A 24,530-nucleotide genomic window follows, 5' to 3' on the forward strand; every position below is an offset into this window, starting at 1 on the left:
ATTCTCATCGAATCAAATCATAGCTCGAACAGTGTGTCCCAGACACCACCATCACAATCACCATCCCTGGGTATGCCCTGTCTCAGCGACAGGGCAAACCCACCAGAGATGGTAGTACAGTGATATACCTTCAGAAGGGAGTTTTCCTGGGAGTCCCCAACATCAGCTGTGGACTCCATGAAGGCTTATGGCATCACATCAAACATGGGCAAGAAAACCTCCTGCTGGTTATCACCCATTGTCCCCCCTCTCAGCTGATAGAATCATCCAGTGCAGAAGAGGCCCTTTGGCCCATTGAGTCTGCACCGACACATGAGAAACACCTGAACTCCCACCTAATCCCATTTATCAGCACTTGGCCCATAGCCTTGAATGTTATGACATGCCAAGTGCTCATCCAGGTACTTTTTAAAAGCATGTGAGGCAACCCGCCTCTACCACCTCCCAGGCAGCGCATTCCAGACCGTCACCACCCTCTGGGTTTCCTCCTCCACCCACCCACCCACCCCCCCCCCCCCAAACGTCCTGGCCCTCACCTTGAACCTATGGTGTCCCCTCGTGACTGACCCTTCAACTAAGGAGAACAGCTGCTCCCTATCCACTCTGTCCATGTCCCTCATAATCTTGTGCGCCTCTATTAGATTGCCCCTCAGTCTTCTCTACTCCAACAAAAACAACCCAAGCTTACCCAGCCTCTCTTCATAACAAATGTTCCATCCCAGGCAGCAAGCTGATGAATCTCCTCGGCATCCCCTCCAGTGCAATCACATCCTTCCTATAATGTGGCGACCAGTGATGAATCAGTAGTCCTTTTGAACAGCACTTAGATGGAGCACTGAGGGTGGCAAGGGCACAGAATGTACTCCAGGTGGGGGACTCTACCTCCCTAGTAGCACCGTGAACGTTCCTGCGACACATGGACTGCAGCAGTTCAAGGAAGCAGCATTGCCTAACTTCTCAAAGGTAATTAATGATGGGCATTAAATGCTGGCCTAGCCACATCTCATGAACGAATTTTTTTTAAAATGGTTGACATAAAGTTGGTCCTAACTTAAGTCCTGTCCACAGTGCAGAAAGTATTCCCACTGTGAATAACAAGGTAAGAAAAATAGTCATGCTTTTTGATATTTTCTTCCAATCCACAGAATCTTATTTTAAAAATTAAACATTATTGACATAGAAATGCATATTAGATGGAGTGACTAAAAGCTTTGATCAAAATTAAGTTTTAGGAAGGGTACTAAAGTAAGATAAAGAGATGGCAAAGCAGAGAGTTTTGGAACTGAGGGCCAAGATGGCTGAAGGCACAGTGGAAAGAGGGGCGAAGGAAGTGAGGAAATCCGTGGGTGACCAGAGTTAGAGGAACACAAGAGTTCTTCGAGGAATGAGAGCTGGAGGGAGTTACAGATGTTTGAAAGTAGCAAAGAAGCTCTAGTATTCTACTTCTGTAAGAAATATTGGTAATGACTTGATTTTATGTTTAAGACTTAACCTGTTTCACCTTCAGCTTCATAAAGTTGTGCAATTTCAATCTAAATTATTGAAGACAAATTCTGTCCAAAATGTGTTAGATTTACAACCTTTGAAAGTTGTAATCCTGAATTTACATTTTAATATTGTCGCTCAGTTTGTAATTTCCTTACTGTCAATGGATTTGTTCCACTGCTATCTTAGCACAAATCTCCACTGCTGCACTTCTTTATATTACCTGTTTAGCTCATTAAATAATGCTATGAAAAGTTTAACTGGATATGAGAAGTAACATTTATAGTAAGTAATTGAAGAACTTTCCAGTAATAAATGTTTTGAACTGTCCAGTAATAAATTTAATAAGGGTTATATTTAATGTCAACTTTTGAAGTCTTGCTCATCCAACTATTTGTTTCAATTCTCCTTCAGGGTATGTTTGGTAGCCTTGGATATTTTTGACTTAATGTTTGAGGCTGGATGTAAAGCTTTTGTGAACATTTTTGTTCACATGACTAATAAATTCACATTTTATTCTAGGTTTTGTGCCATCACACAGTAGGCACAATAGCCAGTCAGGAATGTTGACACACAGTCGCAATAGCAGTAAGGGAAGTGTTGAAGAAATCATGTCACAATCCAAACAGAAAGATCTCTCATCTGGTGTGCGCCAGAAAATGCTTCTGGACTATGCTGTGTACATGGCAAAGTACATTCCTGAGGAAGTCTCCAGTCCTAACTTAAGTCCTGTCCACAGTGCAGAAAGTAGTCCCACTGCTAATAATAAGGTAAGAACAAATACATTAGTCATGGTTTTTGATCATTCTCTTCCAATCCACACAACTTTATTTTTTTCTAAAAAATAGAACACTATTGTAAAACATGTTTAAGGCAGGACAGAAGTCTGCAGATATACTTCGTGAAAGTTCAGCGTTGCTTCTTGGTTGATTCCAGGAAAGAACATTCCCACCAGTCCACCTCTGACAATTGCTCTTAAAATGATATAACCAGCACTGAATCTGAGGCTGGAATGTTCTGGGCCCATTAGTCATGGGCTGGGAGTCAGGAGAGATGACAAAATGGCACAGGGTGTTACCCAATATCTTCCCACTGCCACAGCATTTTGCGAGTGGTGGAAAATTGACTGCTGCCAGGACTGCAAATAAGCAACCTGTGTGATCAGTTAAGGAAGGGCCCCATCCTGTCTTCATTGGTGGCTTCCCAGCTGGCTTGTGGGTGTGACCGTCCTTTTTTGGAATTTCATGGCCCATGGGTGAGGTCTCTCCCCAGTGATAATGGCTGCATCTGCAGCAGCACGTACCAGCCCTCAGTGAATTTTTTTACTCCAGTTGAGCCAACAGCTCTTGGGAGTGGGCTTCTGTCCACCTTAATAGGATGGAACTCCCTGCAGCAGCCACTCAATTGGCTGCCAGCACCAAAATGTGACCTCCCCTGCCAAAGAAAGTACCCTTGCCACCAACCCTCCACCCCAGCAGTGGGACTTCTGCAAAACTCTGGTCTCAGATCTTCAGATCGCAACTTGCGTCTTCCAGTGGGAGTCCAACTGTGTAATCTTAGAAATAAAAGCAGAAAATGCTGGAAAAACTCAGCAGCCGAGCAGAATCTGTGAAAAGAGAAACTGTTAACATTTTGAGTCTGTATGACTTGTTCAAGCCCTGAAGAAAAGACATTCAGACTCAAATTTCTCTCTCCACAAATGCTGCCAGACCTGCTGAGTTTTTCCAGCATTTTCTGTTTTTATTTCAGGTTTCCAGCATCTGCTGTATTTTGATTTGTGTGTAATTTTAGAATTAGATAAACTTGTGTATATATTTATTTTTGCTCTGTCCAATAATTCCAACTCAAATGCTACACAAACTTTTGAAAAAGTGCATAAGTTCATAAATGTTGTAGTGAAAATGATCAGATTTTTTACAAGAAAACATTAGTCATGTTATCATCTTTAAAAAAACGTTAATATTCCTGCTGGTAATGGAACAGTGATTATGCATTAACTTTTTTTTTAGTCATTTAACAGTCCTGATCATTTTCTTTACATGTCAGTTGCCAAACAGTCAAATCGAGGACTCAGAACAACAAGTGGCTTGGGTTAATGCATTGCTTGGGAGAGTCTTCTGGGACTTCTTGGGTGAAAAATATTGGTCAAACTTGGTGTCGCGAAAAATCCAGATGAAACTCAGCAAGATTAGGGTATGTACTAGAAAATGTTCAGTCCATGTATCAACATTGAACTGTATAACTTTTGGTTTGCAGTTAATATAATTTTCCATGACACAGTTGCATTTTGCTAATGTGTGGTTATAGAAATTGGAAAATCTTACACTTTTCCAAGTCTGAACTGGACTAGCCATAGGTCAGAGGTTGGCAACTCGCCCCTGACTCCCCAAAGCCTGCCCACGATCTACAAGGCACAAGTCAGGAGAAACTCAACACCATTCAGGATAAAGCAGCTTTCTTGATTAGCACTCCCTCCACCACTGACAAATAGTGGCAGCAGTGTGTACCATTTACAAAATGCACTGCAGGAGCTTACCAAGGTTTCTTAGGCAGCACCTTCCATACCCACGCCATTATTTAAGACAAGGGCAGCAGATATTAAGGGGAACACCAAGTTCCCCTCCAAATCACGCACCATCCTGGCTTGGAAGTATATCACCATCCCTTCATTGGTCAAAATCCTGGAATTTCCTCCCTAACAGTACTGTGGGTGTACCTACCCCACAGAGACTGTGGGGGTTCCAGAAGAGGCACCATCCCTTTCTCGAGGGCAATTAGGGATGGACAATAAACTTTGGCTGGCCAGCAATGCCCTCATCACATGGATGCATTTAAAAAAATTGATCATAAATATAATCTGCCCCTTAGATATTTGAAAAGGAATCTTATTTGGAATGCTTTTAGCTCCTCCCAAGTAGGTATTATCGGTATAAGTTTGAACAATGGTGCTTTGAGCTATTTGACAATGAAAGGATGATAATATTGTGCTCCTTTTTTCTCATCTTTTAAACTGTTTGATATTTATGGAAGTTGCACTAAATTGTCTGTGCTTAAGTGAGAGTTGCTGGTCCTGGTGATGGAGTAACTTTTCTATTTTTATCATCCAGTGACGACCTCAATGGCGGTGTAGATCAGAAATAAGTGAGTAGGCAAAGTCTTGGCAGATGGAATATAATGTAGGAAAATATGAAGTTATGCACTTTGGTAGGAAGAATAAAGGAGTCTGATATTATTTAAATGGCGAAAGGCTGTCGAAAGCTGCAGCATAGAACAGAAATTGGGGGTCCTCATGCAAAATCACAAAAAGGTGGCATGCAAGTTCAGCAGATAATAGGGAAGGCAAATGGAATGTTGGCCTTTATTTCACAGGGAGTGGAATATAAAAGTAGGAAAGTTTTGCTAAAATTATGCAAGGCACCAGTTAGCCCACAGTTGGAAAAATATGAACAGTTTTGGTCCCCTTATCTAAGTAATGATATACTGGAATAGACAAGTTGGTGGAATGGGCAAAAATGTGGCAGATGAAGTTCAATGCAGAGAAGTGTGAGGTGATACATTTTGGTAGGAAGAACATGGAGAAACAATATAAAATAAAGGGTACAATTCTTAAGGGGGTGCAGAAGCAGAGGAGCCTGTTTGTATATGTACATAGATCATTAAAGATAGCAGGGCAGGTGGAGAGAGCAGTTAATACAGCATACAGTATCCTGGGTTTTATTAATAGTGCATAGAGTACAAGATAATGGAGGTTATGCTGAACATATACAAGACACTAGTTAGATCTCAGCTGGAGTATTGTGTACAGTTCTGTGTACCAAACTACAAGAAGGGTGTGACCACACTGGAGAGTGCAAAAGAGGTTTACAATAATGGTGCGTGCCAGAAATGAGAAACTTCAGTTACGAGGATAAATTGGAGCAGTTTGGACTGTTCTCCTTGGAAAGAAAAGGGCTAAGAGGAAATTTGATAGAGATGTTCAAAATCATGAGGGGGCTGGACAGAGTAAATAGGGAGAAACTGGTCCTGCTTGTAAAAAGATCGAAAATGAGAGGGCACAGATTTCAAGAGGTTTGCGAAAGAAGCAAATGTGACGTGAGAAAACTTTCCATAGTGAACCTGTGGAATTCTCTTCCTCATTAGCCATTTCGTTCACCCCAAGATCTAGAAGTCCACCCAGAACAAGGGAATTGTCAACCTGAAAACACAAGAATTTGCTCGGTACCACTTCCCTGATGATAATTTTTCCTGAGTTCCTCCCACCCTTCCATTTCCTGATTTACAGCAATTTCTGTCCTCTATATTGAAGAACGATGCAAAATACCTGTGTAATTCACTTGCCATCGCCCTCCTTTCCAGATGCACTTTCAATTGGACCAGCACTTAGTTTGTTAACTCTTCTTATTTAAGTATCTATAGAAAATCTTACTATCCATCTTTATGTTACTAGCTAGTTTTCTCTCGAAATCTAATATTTCTATCCTTATCAACTTTTTTGATTCCTTGAAGTTCTTTATGTTCTTTCCAATCTTCTGACCAGCTAATTGTCTTTGTGCAAACACTTTAGGAACTTTCAAGCGGTTATTGGATAGGCACATGGAACACACTAGAATGATAGGGAGTGGGATAGCTTGATCTTGGTTTCGGACAAAGCTCAGCACAACATCATGGGCTGAAGGGCCTGTACTGTGCTGTACTGTTCTATATTCTATATTCTTTCACACGGTGAGTGGCTCGGGTCTGGAATGCACTGCCTGGAAGTGTGGTGGAGGCAGGTTCAACTGAGGCATTCAAAAGAGGGCATTAGATCATTTAAATAGAAACAATGTGAAAGAGTATGAGGAAAAGGCAGGAGAAGGGCACTAAGTCATGATACCCATTTGGAGTGCCGATGGCGACACAATATGCCAAATAGTTTCCTTTTAGGCATAACAATTCTTTGATTCAGTTGCTTGTCCTTGTTCTCTCTCAGTCCCAAATTCCCAGGGAAAGGATGTTGTGTTGTTCTGGATTTCCAATTGCCACAAATTTCAATGCAACAGTGTGTAGTGTAATGGATGGCTAATGACATTCATTTGCCTTTCACTGCAAAATCCATTGAAAAATCTATTGAAGTTATTTTTAGGCATCTGAAAATGATCAATTTGAAGTCAAAGTATGGGCAAAGTAGCATTCATTGAAGAGGAGGAAATGATAATTAGATACAAACCTGCTTTAGTATATGTGTACATGGCCACTTTTTTCAGGTATTGAATACAAAAGTAACAAATAATATTGAAGAATGGAAATGTTTTTCACTTGTGCTCTTCAATTTCAGCATCAGTCGCTCTGAACTTAAATTTAAAATGGCCCAGAAACAGAATTAAGCCACTTACAATGCTCTCCTTAGCATGGAGGCTAACCGGTATAAACTATGAATAACTTGTTCGCAAACCGGAAATGCCCTGAATTGTTGTCACAGTTCCTTACTTCAAAAACTGAACACTGACAAGAAGGACACATCCTAGCTAGTGGCCAATCACAAGCTGAATTAATTCTTCTACTTAAAGTACCCAAGTTTGAGTCTCTTAGTTAGTAGTTCAGAAATGGGCTAGTGTAATCCAAAATACCGATTTCACCTGAAACTCATACATTTGCTTTCTGCTTCTTTACTTTTTGTAAATAAGGTATTATTTCAGGTCGCTTTTAAATCTTTTAGATTTAGGGTGCGAAAAATATAGATTCCTCAAAAGTAGAACAAATCCAATCAACCAATTATCACCCCATCATTCTCCATTAGCAGTAAAGTGATGGAAGCATCGACAGTGATATCAAATATCATTTACTCACTGATGTTCAGTGTGGGTTCTGCAACCACCACACTGCTCCAGTCCTTGTTACAGCCTTTGTACACAGGTGGACAAAGGAGCTGAATTCAAACAGGTTTGATGAGAGTGACCACCCTTGATATCAAGGCAGCATTTGACTGAGAAGTTAATTTCATGATTAAAACTAAATTTTAAACCTTCTCAACATTTGACTTCACGTGTTTAATGTATACTGTTCCAGCTGCCATATTTTATGAATGAGCTAACCTTGACTGAACTTGATATGGGAGCTGCTATGCCGAGAATATGTCAAGCTTCAAAACCTTCAGTTAATCACCAAGGTAAGCACAGTTAAAAGTCATTGTGACTTCTTCAATGTTACTCAATGTCAGATATTCTAGATTCAAAGTTGCACTGAAATATTTCATTGATGTAGATCCAGAAATCAGTGGCATTTAGGAATCAAAGTATTTCCAATACATTAATTACTACTTTTGTTCATATCTTAGTTTTCATCATATTGTAAAGATCTTGGAACAAAACATTTATTGCACAAAGCAGTGTTAAATAAACATACTAAGCCACACAGTGGGTTATGGTCTTAAATATGTGTTGGTTCCACTTTCCCACTCCCCCACCAACACACTAGTTGCTTGCCTGTTGTACTGAGGCACAGTCATAATCAATCCTGATATGTGGTCGGATATTTCAAGCTCACTTGCACTTGAGGTCAATTTGAAAATGAGGAGGAGGTGAGAGCAATGATTACAATGGAAAACATTCCATTTAGTAAAGGAAGAGGATATTAACTGGGCAATATAAATAGAGAACTGAAGAAAAGATTTTGATATGGAATCTGATACTGGAACATATACTGAGAAGAGATGTGAGACTTCTAGAGAGATTTGAGAAATGATTTTAAAGGTTTAAAGTTTATTAGTGTCACAAGTATGTTACATTAACACTGCAATGAAGCTACTGTGGAAATCCCCTAGTCGCCACACTCCAGTGCCGGCGACTCGGGGATTTTCACAGTAGCTAACTGTGAGGCAGCAGTGCTAACCGCTGTGCTGTTTTGGAGGTGTGTGAAGAAAATAAAGTGGATAGACAAAAGTAATAAGGTGTTGGCAATAATGAAAGCGTGAAGAATGTTTGTTTCATTTGAGAAAAAGCACATCAATTGATTTCGGGATTTTCCTGAGAAGGGATGTACTTGCCATAGAGGGAATGCAGTGAAGGTTCACCAGATTGATTTCTGGGATGACAGGATTGTCATATGAGGAGAGTTTGGGTTGACTAGGCCAGTACTCACTGCAGATGAGAATGAGAGGGGATCTCATTTATCATTATACAATCCTGACAGGGCTGGACAGACTGAATGCGGGGATGATGTTCCCCCTAGCATGGGGTATCTAGAGCAAGGAATCGGACACTCAGGATACAGAGTAGAACATTTAGGACTGAGATGAAGAGAAATTTCTTCACTCGGTGATGAACCTGCGGAATTCCCTACCGCAGAGGGCTTTGGAGACCAAATCATTGGATATATCTAAGCAGGAAATGAATTTCTAGACACTAAGGGTGGCATGGGGCATAGGGAGAGCATGGGTGTATTGCATTGAGATAGAGGTTCAGCTATAGCAGCACAGGCTCAAGGGGCAACTATTTTGTATGTTTCTATGTACTGCAGGGATGGGTGTTAAAAGATGTTGGAAGGGGTACATGAAAAAAATCAAGAGGAAGCAAAAGGACCACTTCTGGATCATCTGAAGAATGAGGAATTGAAGAGAGAAGTTAAACAGTGACTTGGAAAAGGTGAAAATTGAGCTTGAATCTGCTTCACACCAGCCATCAATGATTGGAAGAGCCCTGGAAAAAATATAGCTAACTCGACTGATAGCTGAGATGATTTGCTATTTTCTTGAAGCTGCTTAAAGGGTTTCAAAAAATCTTCAAATTTAGAAAATGAGAAATAAGATTCTGAAACCAATTATGTTTTTTCTGCTGGTAACTGTGCAGAGGAGACTTACATCTGGAGTGAGAATTGTGATTACATTTGATATCGGGCAAGTTGGCACATTAGCTTTATTGAAAGGAATTGATGTATTTAAATTTGAACAGTGCTAACATTCAGTCAGAAATAGTTAGTAAAATAGAAAGCAAAACAAATTCAACATTTTGAATGGTATTCACTACAGTGCCCAGCGCTTACAGCAGGCACATTGATGTCAGTGTGCCTACCTCATGGAATGGTCAGTGAAACCAAAATATTTTTTAAAGCACTGAAGGAATCTTTGTCTTCTCCCTTCACTTCCTGCTTGTGGTTCTGGTCAGGGAGACTATCTTGTAAGGAGCAACTCTTCATCCTAGTGAAACATCTGAACATCAAACAGCCATTGAGCTAGTGCTTTGCTTGAACCATCAGGGTTGGTGGTGGATTTGGTACATGCCACATGGAGACAGTGCCTTCGACAACAGACCATCACTGCTGGCATTGAGTTGAAGAGTTCTCTGCTGTAAGGCAGATCCTGGGCTGTGTCTTGTCCACATCAGTGGATTCAATGGAGGAAATGGACCAAGAAAATGGTGCTGCCTCCCTTTTGAAATTGTGTTCGTTGATAAGAGCCACACGCTGATAATGATCAAAATGGAAAATTTACCTTTTCTTATAAATTTTTCTTCAACTATAAAGCAAGAGAAATAGGAACAAGAGTAGGTCATTCAGCCCCTCAAGCCTGCTCTGCCATTCAATAGGATCATGGCTGACCCAACATTCCCCATGTCCACCTACCTGCCTTTCCCTGTAACCCTTTATTCCCTTATCAAAAATCTATCTATCTCAGCCTTACATATACACAAGGATTCTGCCCCCACAGCTCTGTGGCACAGAGTTCCAAAGACTCTCAACCCTTTGAGAGAAGAAATTCCTCCTCATCTCAGTCTTAAATTGATGCCTCTTTATTCTGAGACTATGCCCTGTGGTCCTAGACTCTCCCATGAGATAAAACATCCTCCCAGCATTTACCCTGTCAAGCCCCTTAAGCATCCTATATGTTTTAACGAGATCACCTCACGTTCTTCTAAATTCCAACGAGCTTCCTCATAAGACAGTCACTCCATACTGGGGATCATCCTGGTGAACCTTCTCTGAACTGCCTCCAATGAAATAATATCTTGCCTTAAATAAGGGGACCAAAACTGCTCACAATACTCAAGATGTGGTTTCACCGGTACCTTGTTCACTAGACTTTGAGATTAAAGTACTGAGACTGGGGACAGATGAGGCAGTCATTTTAGCTTTAAACTCAGCAACACACCCTTTACGACTACATCAATGTAATTTTTGCATTGCTAACAAGAGCTATCTGAATGTGTTTGCTAATTTATACAGGATTTGATGATGGTTAAAATGTTGTGGAATCCTAATTAGGTGGAAGTTGTCCAGATGTATTTTATTTTGAACATTTAGACCTGACTTTCATTCACTCAGGCTTCTATCACAGTTTGTGATGTAGCAGCTCTGGCAGAAACTAACCTGTGACATAACCCATCTGAGAAATTAGTTTACCGTTTAAAATTTCCTGGCAGATAGCTCAGAGCTCTTTCATGTGTGCTTACAATGAATTACTTACCACAAAGAGCTTTGTATGACAGCATATTTTAAACTACCCTGTGTCAATGGAATTGTTAATCTTCTTATTAAAAGATGCTGAAGCAGTTTATTTCATTCTTCTGACTCTATCACAAAATCAGGCGATGAAATGGTAGATGCTATGGGAGCAAAGAAAATATCTCCAGTTCTTATAACCACGTGAATGTGAGGAGCATAAAATAGCATTTTTGAATAGGTCAATGAGTAATAGAAGTGGCATCAAATTGTTATGTGTATCTGTATTGAGGCTGGTGTTTGGGGTATAATTCCAGTTAGAATTATATTTGTCATGTACACAGATTTACCATTTTGGCATCCTAAAGGATAGGTTCATTGTCTTTAAGAACGCTATAAATTTCCATAGTGAAAGCAGAAAATGCTGGGAATAACCATGTTTCTCTTACTTAATGATTTGCTGTCTGTTTCTCAATCCTTTTACTTGTAAAGAGTCTTGAGACTTATTTAACCATAAAAGTGCAGTAAATTCCCAATTCTGTAATCTAATTTGCAAGAGACAGTTGTGGAATTGTGATCAACATTGGCATTGTTGTCTGAGCAGTTCTGTTAATTCTGAATCCTAATGTACCACTTTACATGACAGTTATTGAGCTGTGAAAGTAGCAGTAACTTGTAACAATTTTTCTTTACAATTGACCAGAAATAGTTTGTGGAACTGTAAATTTAAATTGGCTCCATTGTAACATGATTGAGGCAGGGTGCATATTCCTATTGCCATTCTTGGTGAAATCTAATTCTAATACAGTTCTTGTCCGTACATTGCACATTCCTGATAACAAAGCTCATTGAATAAATTAATGTGGGTTATTCATCATGTATACACATTTTAATTTGTCTTATTTCGGTTAGCTTTTACCCAAATAATTACGCATAGTAGTTGGCTGAAAAGATAAAATTTGGGTATCATTTGAAGACTGCTTCTCTCGCGACAGTTACTCAGCCATATTTTTTTTTCAGGATTGTGGATTGATCTGGAGATTTCTTACAATGGATCATTTCTAATGACCTTGGAAACTAAAATGAACCTGACCAAACTGGGAAAGGAGCCTTTGGGAGAAGCATATAAAGTAGGCGACATTGGCAAAGAAGGGTAAGATTTCTTAAATCAAAATTTGATTTTCTGGCACTGCACTGAAAGGAAAGAGTCCTTTAGGCACCAAGTACAATGTGAAGCCATTTCTCGTATTGCATGCCAAGCTAAAGACATAATGGAAATGGACTGTAATGGATATTTGGCAGTGATGAGGCATGCAATCTCATTGCTGAATAGAATTAGTTTTCTTGATTATATACTAAAGAGCTCTATGCAACTGGCAGAATATCAGGAAATACAACATTATCCTTGCCTTTTTCTTACCGTCTAGCATGCAAGAACCTTTTTCAGCTTCTTCTTATGAAGAAGCTCCTTGACACTAAATGTATCCGTTTGCTGAAAAGGAGCTTACAAGTCCTCCTCTCCCCTAAACTACAAGTCAAAACTCACTTTGTCTTTGAGTTCTATCTGAGTTTTTCTTGATTGAATAGTTGGCCTGGAATGTATTACGTATGTTTGCTTGTAGTTTTGAAATTGTTTCTGGAGGACAGTACTTTATCTTTTACTCAACATAATACGTAGAATTACATTTGCTATCAATGCTGACAAATTATTAAAAAATCAAAGTATCATGGATATTACAACAACAGCGGAGGCCATTTGCCGAGTATTGTCTATGCAAGCGCGAGCTCTTCAACCAAGAGCTATTGACTTTTTCCCATTTCAATGATTTCTTCACACTCTTATACATACCCCTTTTTAACGAACAATACAACACAACATGCCTTCAAGAATTGACACAGTACAGCATAATCATTTTTCCACATATACATACAGAAAGAGACAGAGCACCAATGCAGTTGGTTTGGACCATTCATTATTTATTACAAATGGTGCCTCCAAAGATACAAGGATAAAAGAATATTTCAGAATTGGCGGAAAACAGGGTAACAAGGTAAAGCCATGAGTACTTGGCATAATGGTGCATGCCCTCACTTATAGGAGACTAGAGACAGAGCCACGTAGCTTACATTCAGGATTTTCAAAGTAGCTACAGTACTGCGTATTCAGCCAAGTTAAATATAGGATAATGACACAGGTATAGAAAAGACTGGTCAACCAAAGATTCTCGCACCACACTTAGTTGCGTACCAAAGCATACTACTTCCATCTCCAGCTACATCAGCGTTGCCATTGATATGAAACAATGGGTGGGACTTTACAGCCTCACTCGTCCCGAAACCGTAAAATCCCACCCGAGGTTAACGGACCTTCCCATTATCCACCCCTCGCCCGCTCTGATTCCCGTGGCTGGCGGGGTAGTAAAATTCTGGCCAGTGTCTTTTCCCAGGATGTGCTCTGTCGGCACCTTTACAAGAGCCCATCAGAGATTCTCTGACCCCAAAATAACAAAAATACAGAAACAAACTGCACAAACAAAGATACAAGGCATTCCATACAAGGCTTCGATTCCCGGCTTGGGTCACTGTCTGTGTGGAGTTTGCACATTCTCCTCGTGTCTGCGTGGGTTTCCTCCGGGTGCTCCGGTTTCTTCCCACAGTCCAAAGATGTGCAGGTTAGGTTGATTGGCCGTGCTAAAAATTGCCTTAGTGTCCTGAGATGCGTAGGTTGGAGGGATTAGTGGGTAGATATGGGGGTTGGGATTGTGGTCGGTGCAGACTCGATGGGCCGAATGGCCTCTTTCTGTACTGTAGGGTTTCTATGATTTCTATGATTTCTATGAAACACCCACATAGTATATACCACCATTATAAATGCAAGGGTTATCAGAAGAAAAAAAGGATAAATATTGCACAGCCATACAACCTACTCAGCATGTTTCCCAACACACTCAAGCTCTTTAAGGATATTAAACCATTAGGAATCAATTTTGACACAGGCCCAGAATGCAGGTTGTCCCCCATGCCACCTTGCACCCCTGGCATAACAAGCCCAAATTTGTGTCTTTAGCTTGGAGTAATTAAAGGAACATGCCAAGGGATGCATTCCATTATGAACAAATGGACGACCCCGGTTTTCAAAGGATGACGGGCGGATTTTGCCTTGGTGCTCATATACTAGATCACCCCTGTCAACATGATAAATACAGTAAGAAGTTTAACAACACCAGGTTAAAGTCCAACAGGTTTATTTGGTAGCAAAAGCCACAAGCTTTCGGAGCTGAGGGCATGCTCGGAGCTTTAAGGCTCCGAAAGCTTGTGGCTTTTGCTACCAAATAAACCTGTTGGACTTTAACCTGGTGTTGTTAAACTTCTTACTGTGTTTACCCCAGTCCAACGCCAGTATCTCCACATCATAACATGATAAATAACATCACAAAATCAAAAGAGGAGTGTAACGAAAAAGCGTAAAGTCCAGGATTAGCAATGAAATGCAGATTATGACTCCAATTTATTGCCATCCATGGCATTTAGAGATATCAAATCCTTAGTAGGATTGTCAAACAGCATTAAGGATCCATCAGAAGTCGCCCTCGGTAGCAGGATAAAGCAGGGCAAACTGCATTCGGATCACTTTCAAATGCTTTCCAACTTCATCGAAACATCTGCAATCAAAGCTATGGCAACGCATGACTACCGGTCGGGGTCAGGCCTTGTAAATAGGATATGATGTGCCCCTTCAAGATTAATACTTTCGTGTCAAGAATTAGAAAACGTGTTAGTCAGTTTTCAAAACATTTAGCTAGGAGCATGCCCTCAGCTCCTTACAGGAAAGCTGGTCATAGGGGCACTCCTCCGGCCCCGGCTCTCATCTGACATACCATTTAGCTGGTTTTCCAAGGATTGAAAGCGGACCTCAACTGAGGAAACTGCAGTCTCAATGATAATGATTCTTCCTTCCACTTCATTTAGCTTCTTGTTGATACTCTGCAGTTCAGCAATTGAACACTGAACCTCTGTTCCAAAGCGCCGAGTTTGTTGTCTATAAGTAATCATAATGGCTTTTGACATCGCCAGGTCAAGAACCAAATTGCCATATTGAGGGCTCGGCTCCACCCTGGCAGTCTTTGGCTGCTTCTCTCATCACCTTATTCAGCATTTTGTCCCAAAACTTGACCAGAATTCTTCCTGGGACAGAGTATGGAGTTTTCACTTCAAGATTAGGCTCTCCTGGGCTGTGCATCAGGATAAATGAAAGGATTAAAAGATGAATAGCACCAGAGCTCATGGAAACACAGCCATTCCTGCGCTCACATCACGTGAACCCCCACATGTACCCTTTCAAATACTTGTTCAGTTCTTTTTTTAAATGATGTTTATGTCTATCCTGTCAGGACATAAAATGTCACCTGGGCAGAGCAGAGAAAGGAAAATCAGGCAGCAACGATTGCATGTGTAGTGGAGTCTGCCTGATTTTCCTTCAAGTAAATAAAAGAAAATGGGGTGAGTTCTGTTAATGGTGCTCCTCCCTGTCTGTTTTTCCCCTTTACACCCTGCCCTGATAGTGAAAAGACAAATCTGCATCTGAGATAATTTTAACTTAAGCAGCCCAGCAGGAACGGTTCGGTACAAGTTAAATATCTGTTTTATACTCTGCCTAACTTTGCATTTCTTTAACTTCAATGGAGCATAAAATCAATTTGTGTATTAAACAGGTGAGCGACCCAATCCTGTCTCATTCCCTTTTTATGGGTTAGGTTAAAATTACCCCCAATGTCTCTGCCTTGATACTTGCCTTGTACAGCATTCCATGTTTTATGTGTATTTTATATACAGGCTGTGGAAGTAATACTTTACTTTTTACTCATTAAAAACATTTCATAACATGGAAAACATCTGTTAGATCATTCTCTGTTCTAGTAAAGTAGTTGCCCCCAATTTATTCCTCCTTTCTTTGTAATGTTATGGTCCACTTCAGATTTCCTTCTCTTGAATGTCCACCATCCATTCTCTGCGTGCAGTATCCTTGCTACAGGATGCAAGTTCCTGAACTTAAACTTCTTGCATAGTATTTACAATGCAGAAACAGATAATTCGATGTAGTGGCTTTATGCCGGTGCTTATGTTCCACGTGAACCTCCTATCACTTTACAACATTTCACTTTATCAACTTGAGAAACTCGAATGCAATGACAGCTCTTTGTTTCATTATGAAAATGGTGAAAGCACAAACTATCCAACAGAATTGTAACTTACAAAGAAGTGAGTAAGTCTGCATTTACATGTTTCCACCCAACGTTAGTCAATGTTATGACTTTATAAAATAAAGTAAAATACTACTTGAATAAACAATAGAAGAGTAGTGTTCTTTAAGTGGCTAACTAACTATACTTTAAAAGTATCAAGCTGGTTAGTAGTCAAACTGCATGAAAAGTATATAAAAATAGAAAATGCTGGAAATACTCAGCAGCATCTGTGAAGAGAGAAACAGAGTTAATGTTTCAGTTGGATGATCTTTCATCAGAATTGGGAAAAGTTAGAAATTAAATCTTAAACTAGTTAAAGGAGAAGGATGGAAAAGGAACAAAAGGGAAGGTCTGTGAAAGGATAGGAGAAATTAAATAACAAAATAGTTGATGGTGCAAGGCCAAATGTAGTGGTAATGGGACAGTAAAGAAACAAAAGATGTGTCTAGAGGAGATATGAATGGCAGAATGATGAGCAGTTGCAGTCCGAAAGCAAAACAAGCTTGCGTTAGGCTTCATTGGAAAACTGCGATGTGGGCCAAGGACAGAGAGAGCTCAGTGTGAGAGCAAAGCGGAGAATTAAAACTACAGGCAACTGGAAGCCCAGGGTCATGCTTGCAGATTTTATGGAGGCTTTCGCAAGATCGTCCAATATGTGTTTACTCTCCTGCATTGTGGACAGCGAATACAGCATTCTAACTTGAAAGAGGTACATGTTTCACCTGGGAGGAATGTTTGGGGCCTTGAAGGGTGAGAAGAGGGGGCAATAGGCTAGGTGCTGCACCTTCTGCACTTGCAGGGAATTATGCCATGGGAAGGGCATGGGATGTTGGGAATGATTGAGTAGTGGACCAGGGTATTACAGAGAATGGTCCCTTTGGAATGCTGAAAAATAGAATGAAGATATGTTTGGCATTGTGTGGATTTGAGACCAGCGCGAGATTAGCCATGATCTGACTGAATGACGAGCAGGCTCAAGGGGCTGAATTTGCCTGCTTTCTGCTTCTGCTCCTAATTCCTGTGTACTGGGGGTGGCAGAAATGTTGGAAGATGATCCGTTGAATACAGAGGCTGGAATAATCTACACAAAGCAAATTATGAAGGTATGAGGGGGTAAATTGGCTGAGGTAGATTGGGGAACTACATTAGTAGGTATGATGGAAGATAGGCAAAGCCTCCTAAAGAATGAATACATTGTTTACAACCAATTTATATTCCTTTAAGTGCCACAAACTAATGGAAAAAGTGATCCAACCATGGATTGTTTCCAGACCTTTTGTGTGGGATTTTAACTGAAACTTCCTGAAAATCCAAATCCGTCACATCCACTGATTCTCCCTTATTTAATATCCTTTTTTTTAAAAATCAGATTTGTCAGACATGATTTCTCTGGACTCTGCCCAATTTCACCATTACTTTCTAAGTGCCCCAGTATCACATCCTTCACAATAGATTCTAGCATTTGCCCCACTCCTGATGTCAGGCTATCAGGTCTGTAGATTTCAATGTGTTCTCTCCCTTCTCTCTTAAATAGTAGGGTCACTTGTTACCCTCCAATTTGCAGGCACCTTTCCAGAATCTACAGAATTTTGGAAGATGATCATCCACCTCTTAAACATTCATTAGGTCCAGAGGATTTATCAACATGCAACCCTGTTAATTTCTCCAGCACTACTTTTTTTTACTAATATTAATGCCTCACTTGACCCTCGGTTCCCCAACATTTTGTATCTTCCTCCGTGAAGACAGACACAAACTGTATATTTAATTTCTCTGCACTTTCCTCAATTCTTTAGGGGGGGGTGCTGAATGGCCTACTCCTGCTGCTATGTCCCTTTGTTCCTAAAAAGGATATAATTGTGTTAGAAGCAGCTCACAGAAGTTTCATTCAACTCTTTCCTGGGTTGAAGAGTTTATCTTATAAAGATAGGCTGAACAGATTGGACCCAATGGAGTTTAGAAGGATGAGGTGATCTTATTGAAACATATAGGATCCTGAGGGGACTTGATAGGATGGAAACTGGGAGGATGTTTCCTCTTGTGAGGAGACTAGAACTAGGGGACACGGTCTAAGAATAGGAGATGTCTCTTTTAAAGATTGAGGTAAGGAAAATGTTTTTTCTGAGAGTCTTAGTCTGTGGAATTCTCTTCATGAGACAGCAATGGAGTCTGGGTCATTGAATTCATTCAGGACTGAGTTAGATTTATCATCGACGAGGAGGCTATGGGGTAGAGAGGAAAGTGGATTTGAGATCACAGTCACGTCAGCCATGATCTTATCAAATGGTGGAGCAGGCTCAAAGAGTTGAATGGCCTAAGTGTGCTCCTATGTTCCTATGGAAGGTTGCCTCATCAGAACAAATGCAATGGCGAAACAAAGAGAATGGAATGGAACCCTTAGAAGTAGTATTTGAAAAATTGTAGTCAAAGTAACTGTTGGGATTCATTGGCTTTTATTGAATATTCATTGATATTATATACCCAGAAATGAAGACAGAGGAAGTGAAGGGAAGAGTCTAGGATGGACAATGTAAAGGTGAGAGAAGGGTGAAAATTGGAAGCAAAGTTAATGAAATCTTCTAGTTGAGGCTGAGAGCAAGAAATGGCACTGATACAGTCATCAATGTGCCGAGAAAAGGAAGGGGGAGAGTGCACCCATACAGGTACCCATAGCCACACCTTTTACTTGGAGGAAATTAGATAAAGGAGAAGTTGGTCAATGTGAGAACAAGTTCAGTCAGGCGGAGGAGGAGGGTGGCGATGATTGCCACCATCCAACTCATTTCAAACAACACCTTTACAACCAAGAAGCAGAAAAATTACTTCTATTTTATCGCTCTGGGTTGTGAGGAATCTGATGTATCAATTTCTCTCCCAACCCATCTCCCAAAATTTGCTTCACCTTTGTGTGAAATGTTAAGTCTGTTGTGATTTTCATGTATTCCACCATTTCGCTTGTTTGCTTTGATAATTTGTTTAACTGGAAATACCTTCCAAAAGTTTCATTTTTTTAAAATGCATTTATTAACAAGCTATCTACGCACACACATTGTTGTTTTATTCTTTCATGGCATGTGGGTGTTGCTGGCAAGACCAGTATTTGTTGCCCATTCCTTATTGCCCTTGAACTGAAGCTTGCTAGGTTGATTCAGAGGGCACTTGAGAGTTGGCCACATTGCTGTGGGTCTGGATTCACATGTAGGCCAAACCAGGTAAGGATGACATTTCCTTCCCTCAAGGACAGATGGGTTTTTATGACAATTGTTAATAGCTTCACGGTGACCATTACTGAGACTAACTTTTAATTCCAGATTTATTGGCCGAAATAGTTTGTCCTCGTTCGGGGATGGAATTTTCCGATACCGCTGAAAGTGAATGGAGTTTTGGCTGGAACGCCACATTTTTCATTCATGCTTGCAATGGTTCCTGCTGCAGACAAGACCAGAGAATCCCACCCATTAATTTAAATTCCACCAGCTGCTCTGGTGAGATTTTATCCCATGTCTCCAGAGCATCGCCCCAAGTCTCTGGATTACTAGTCGAATAACATTACCATACCACTGTCGCGCGCACACACACACACACACACACACACACACACACACACACACACACGCACATGCAGCAATGTGTTATCTTGTATACGTAACACAAGATGAATTTATTTAAAATTAAAATACCAACTCTTTGCACAATTGTGTGTGCTTTTCAGTTGAAAGAAGGTCTGTTTTCACTAACTTCTGTTTATACATTTTTCCTTCATTTCTCCATTTATAATGTGTTTGATCGGAATCATCTGTGGATTTGTGTGATTCTGGTGAGTGGTAATTGTAATATACAATCCATATAGCATTTGTAAGCTGTGGGAATGTATTTCTGTCAATATTCCATTCAAAAAGTAAACATTGTTACTTGATCCTGCGTGTGCATGGAATTATCTGTCCATAATGGCCTGTTACTAAAGGGGCATCGTCATAGAAAAGTATTTGACAAGACAAGTCTCAATTCTGAAATATACAAGGATGTAACTTGTACTGAGATATTTTATTTGCATGTGATAATAATTGACATTTGAGACATTGCTCTCCCGGTTCTTCTCCCATGATGACGGTTCCCCTTTACATCTTTGCATTTTGGTAAGCATGCGGTTTTTTTCTGAGCGTGTATGCTAACATGATTTTTTAAAGGGACTGTAGTGAATTTAATACAGTAAACAAGTTGCAGCTAAGCCATTATCCAGATCAGTGTCTAAGCAACACAGCCTCCTGGGATGGATAGGTAAATTTTCTGAGGGTGTTCTCCCTTGAACTGTTGCCTGTAAGTCTCAGTAACCCAAGTTCACATAGTTTGAATCAAACCTACAAAAATGTGCATTATACCTTGCATCGTCTTTTGTGATAGGACAATTTGGAAAATTGCAGTACAGTAACCATTTAGAATACTGAAACATTAGGTGGATGCCAAATTATAAAGGATTTGAAGAGTCATCCTATAATAATGGAAATAACCACAGATCACTTGTTGAAATGAGGAAGCTATTATGTTCATAAATGAAGATTTTGCTATTTATACCATCACTGCCTTATGCAAGGGAAACACAAACTCTAATTGAGACTGAGAATTCAAAAGGAATGCATCCTAGTTGAAAGTCCAGCACTGTAGATATAAGTAAACTGTCTTCAAAATTAATTTGGGAAAGTGTAGTTATAAAACATCTTACAACCTGCAATAAAGCCAGCCCTTAGCAACTATTTAGTCAAACTGCTGATTTAAACATGTTAATTTGACTACTTATTAAATGTCTATTTCATTTTTTCTTTTTGTTGTATCCATTTGATGCATTTGTGAAAATATACATTATTATAATCGCTGTCAGCTGTAAATGCTATGTCTGTCATGGCTGTAGCAAACTTAAAGATTGCACAGTGAAACATTCACATTTTATTAGAAAAGAAATAAACATATTAATGTATATTTGCAACAACTGGATGGGTAACAATTTACTCTTCCTCCTTTCTTTAAATAAATTAACATTTGCATTATATTCTAAAATGTTTGAACAACTCATAATTAGAAATATTAACTTAAAAACAAAAAGGTTTTGCTGTTTTTACTCTCAACAGAAACTCCAAGCATTCAAAGTTACAGCCAGATGCTACATATCCCTCTACATGGTCTCAGCAATGTCCTAGTGCTAAGTTCAGGGAGTATCCCATATTGCAAAAGTGCGGCATTGCCATTTTCCACATCAGCTTTCCTGTATACTTGGTGTGCTTGAGATTGCCAGTTGGTGTTAAATTGTTGGCAGTTTTGGAATATGGACCTGCACCCATTTTAAAAAAATAGGTTGAGACTGACCAGACTCATTTCATTACAGCCAGCAGACAGAGGACTCTTTCATCCCAACAGTCTGGTCTCTATTTGATGCCGGGTCTCAGAGGTAAAAGGATAGTTTTACCCACAGTGCCATCCAGTTCCCTACTGAACTCTTTCTAAGTCCTGTATTTTCCCATATGTTGAATTTCCAATCAGATATTATATGATGCATCCTCTGAACTTTTCTCTGAGGTAACCTTTAATAGTTTTTTCTCCATTGAAAATACTCCATCTCTGCTACACAGTGCAACTAATTTACAGAGATGAATTCTGATGCCAATGTTATAAAAACAGTGGATCTTGAAGCTTAATTGAAATAATAAATCAAGTAGTGTTGGGCATAGAAATAATTTGAGCTATTTATTTTATAATGTTGAGGCAGTTTAAATACTGCAATGATAAAAGTGTTGGACTCTCAACTAGGGGATTATGGCCCAGTATTGAATGACATTTGTAGCCTCAAGAACACGTTTACCAATGTTACATCATCTGTAGAGGAAGGGTAGGGCCAAAATGGGTCTAAGCTTTCTTGCATCACTTAAAATGCCCCTTCTCTATGGAACAAAATTGAAGGTGTGTGGGGAATTTACCAAATCAGTGATAGTTTGTAAATATTTTCACCGTTGACTGTATCCAATAAACAGCAAGTAATTAACACTTAATAAACTTAGGAATTATATCTATCTCTAATGATGAAGCATAACAATTACACACAAATATTACACATCACTGTCAGTAAATATCAAGTATAAAAATGAAGTTAATGCTCATTGTGGACTTCACAGAATAGATTCCCAACTCATTTATACCTGGAAGTGCTTACATAGCTGCAATATCATTAGGATAGAAATTTAAACAAAATTTACTCTGTTATTCTTAAATCCATGCAAGTCTTCAACACAGATGTCAAAATCTTGTGTTTAATGTTTTTATGATTCTGAAGCATTGCAAGCTAGGCTTTTTCTAAATTGACCACTTGCATCTATCCATTCATCCCATGGAAACATAAAATTCCAAAGTACACAATCACACCTGCACACTGGGAATCCCTCATGTAGTTACCAAGAAATTAGGGAAAGTGTATTTCCCTCCCCAAGAGCTCTGTTTGTAAATGCACCATGTTGTGTACTGACTCACTCGACCAGGAATGCCTGGATTCAGTTCCTTGACGAAGTATCTTTGGAGTTGTCTCTGATGTTTCTCGGTATTTACTTTTGATATTTCTTCATAAAGAATGCCATTTTGGTGAAATACTGAAGGGCAGCTGCTGATTAAATCTTACCCCAACCTTCAAAAGAATTATGGCAATGGAGGAAAGTTAGGAATGAAAGAAAAGAAACTATACATCTTGGTAGAATCTCTTTTAGAATTAATTCCTTTTAGATTGAGAAAGTGTGGTGATTTCTTTACAGGGAACGCTATATTTACGTGTTTTTAAAAGAATAGATTGGGTAGTTTCAGAAAATATAAATTTCCACCATTGTATGTTTTGGAAAACCCTTTGGGATCGAAATAAAATTCAACTTTTAGGGAGCAAAATAATTTAATTTTCACAATACTTTTTATAGCTTTCCTCTGCATGATCCTATTTGGTTTAATCTTCATAAAAATATAATGTGGAACAGGATGATTGTTTGAACCTGTTTTTCTTTCTCCTCCAATGCTCCTCATGTAGGAGTAGACCAAAAGCCTATTGTCTTGCTGATAGTGATGAGGAGTCCTCAAGTGCTGGTTCTTCAGATGAAGAAGATGCACAGGATATGCTGGGAGGAGACAAGACTTTAGCAGCAGCTGCAGAAGGGTATGAATATTAAGTAACATTTTATTGTACATTATAAAGTAACTTAAATGTGCATTAATTGATCTGTGTTTTTTGTCACTCACATAGAATAAGATTATCTTTATTCTAATTGTTTATGTTCCAAATTGATTCTAATTTTAAAACAATGTGATTACTGCATTGGCAACACAATCATTAACAAAGGGGGAGAAAGGGAGTATTGGGTGGCTGTGCAGCATGCCTTTTTAATGGTGGTTAAAATGGTAGGTCAATTGAGACTGAGAATAATAATAAAATCACTGAACATTTCAGTGACATTTAACCAGATATTAGAAATGTTCCATCCTAGTATATCTCTTGTAGAGTGAACTCTACCCACCATATAATCTGTTTTATTAATCCAGTTGCTCTGAAAGAATTGCTGATTCGCCATAAATCATATGCGAGAGATTTGTGGTACTCTGGGATATTAGATAGCTTTAAAATAATTTTGCACATCTTGTTTAATTGCATTTACTTTCTCTTCTCCTTGCCCTATGGATTGCTTCCAGCTGAGATTGAAAGTTGGCAGCCTGGTCTGTAGCTCAATAAATGGTGCTGTTCAAGCAGCTGTTGGATAGTGCACTACCAGGACGCACTTCCTTTACCCCACCCTGCACACATGTGTATGGTTTGATGGAAGTGAGAAAGTTTTATGTGAAACATTTAAGCAACAAACCCTGCCTTTCCAAAGCAGTGTATACTTTCTGTCTATCATACAATATGTAATAAGATCCTGGATAAAATGTTCAGGTTTCTGATGACTGTAATATGATTCACTCTAATGTGGATCATGACAGCATCATATTTCCTTTAATAAAGGTGATTATGGTTGCAAAAATATAGATGAAGGTGCACCTGCTTTCTCATTATAGCACTGTCAGAGGGCTGTAATAGTTTACGCTCCACAGAACCAACCAGTTCTGCTGCAATTCCAAATCCTGCAGCAAGGTGTAAATTTTGTTTCATTTTACTAATTTTAGAATAGTCAAGAGTTACATTCTCAGTTTGTGAGTTAAAGGTGAGTTACAAGAATATAAACATTCAAAAGTTAAAAGTTTTGAAAAATTTATTTTATTAGTCACAAGTAAGGCTTACATTATCACTGCAATTAAGTTACTATGGAATTCCCCTAGTCGCCTTGAGTCAATGCACCTAACTAGCATGTTTTCCAAAATGTGGGAGGAAACTGGAGC

The 24,530-nt window shown here is 39.4% G+C and overlaps 1 protein-coding gene across 2 annotated transcripts in view; it reads left to right on the forward strand.

Annotated features, from left to right (window-relative positions):
• The window catches only part of tex2 (testis expressed 2), a 147,203-nt gene that overhangs the window by 107,306 nt on the left and 15,367 nt on the right, over positions 1 to 24,530 (forward strand). For both annotated transcript variants that reach the window (XM_078225809.1, XM_078225808.1), the window contains exons 5-9: positions 2,008 to 2,255; positions 3,532 to 3,678; positions 7,531 to 7,630; positions 11,917 to 12,049; positions 23,191 to 23,316. In XM_078225809.1, coding sequence (XP_078081935.1) covers positions 2,008 to 2,255; positions 3,532 to 3,678; positions 7,531 to 7,630; positions 11,917 to 12,049; positions 23,191 to 23,316 — 754 coding nt within the window. The remainder of the gene's footprint in view (positions 1 to 2,007; positions 2,256 to 3,531; positions 3,679 to 7,530; positions 7,631 to 11,916; positions 12,050 to 23,190; positions 23,317 to 24,530) is intronic.

Source organism: Mustelus asterias, chromosome 12 (assembly GCF_964213995.1).
Source record: "Mustelus asterias chromosome 12, sMusAst1.hap1.1, whole genome shotgun sequence".
Lineage (NCBI taxonomy): Eukaryota > Metazoa > Chordata > Chondrichthyes > Carcharhiniformes > Triakidae > Mustelus > Mustelus asterias.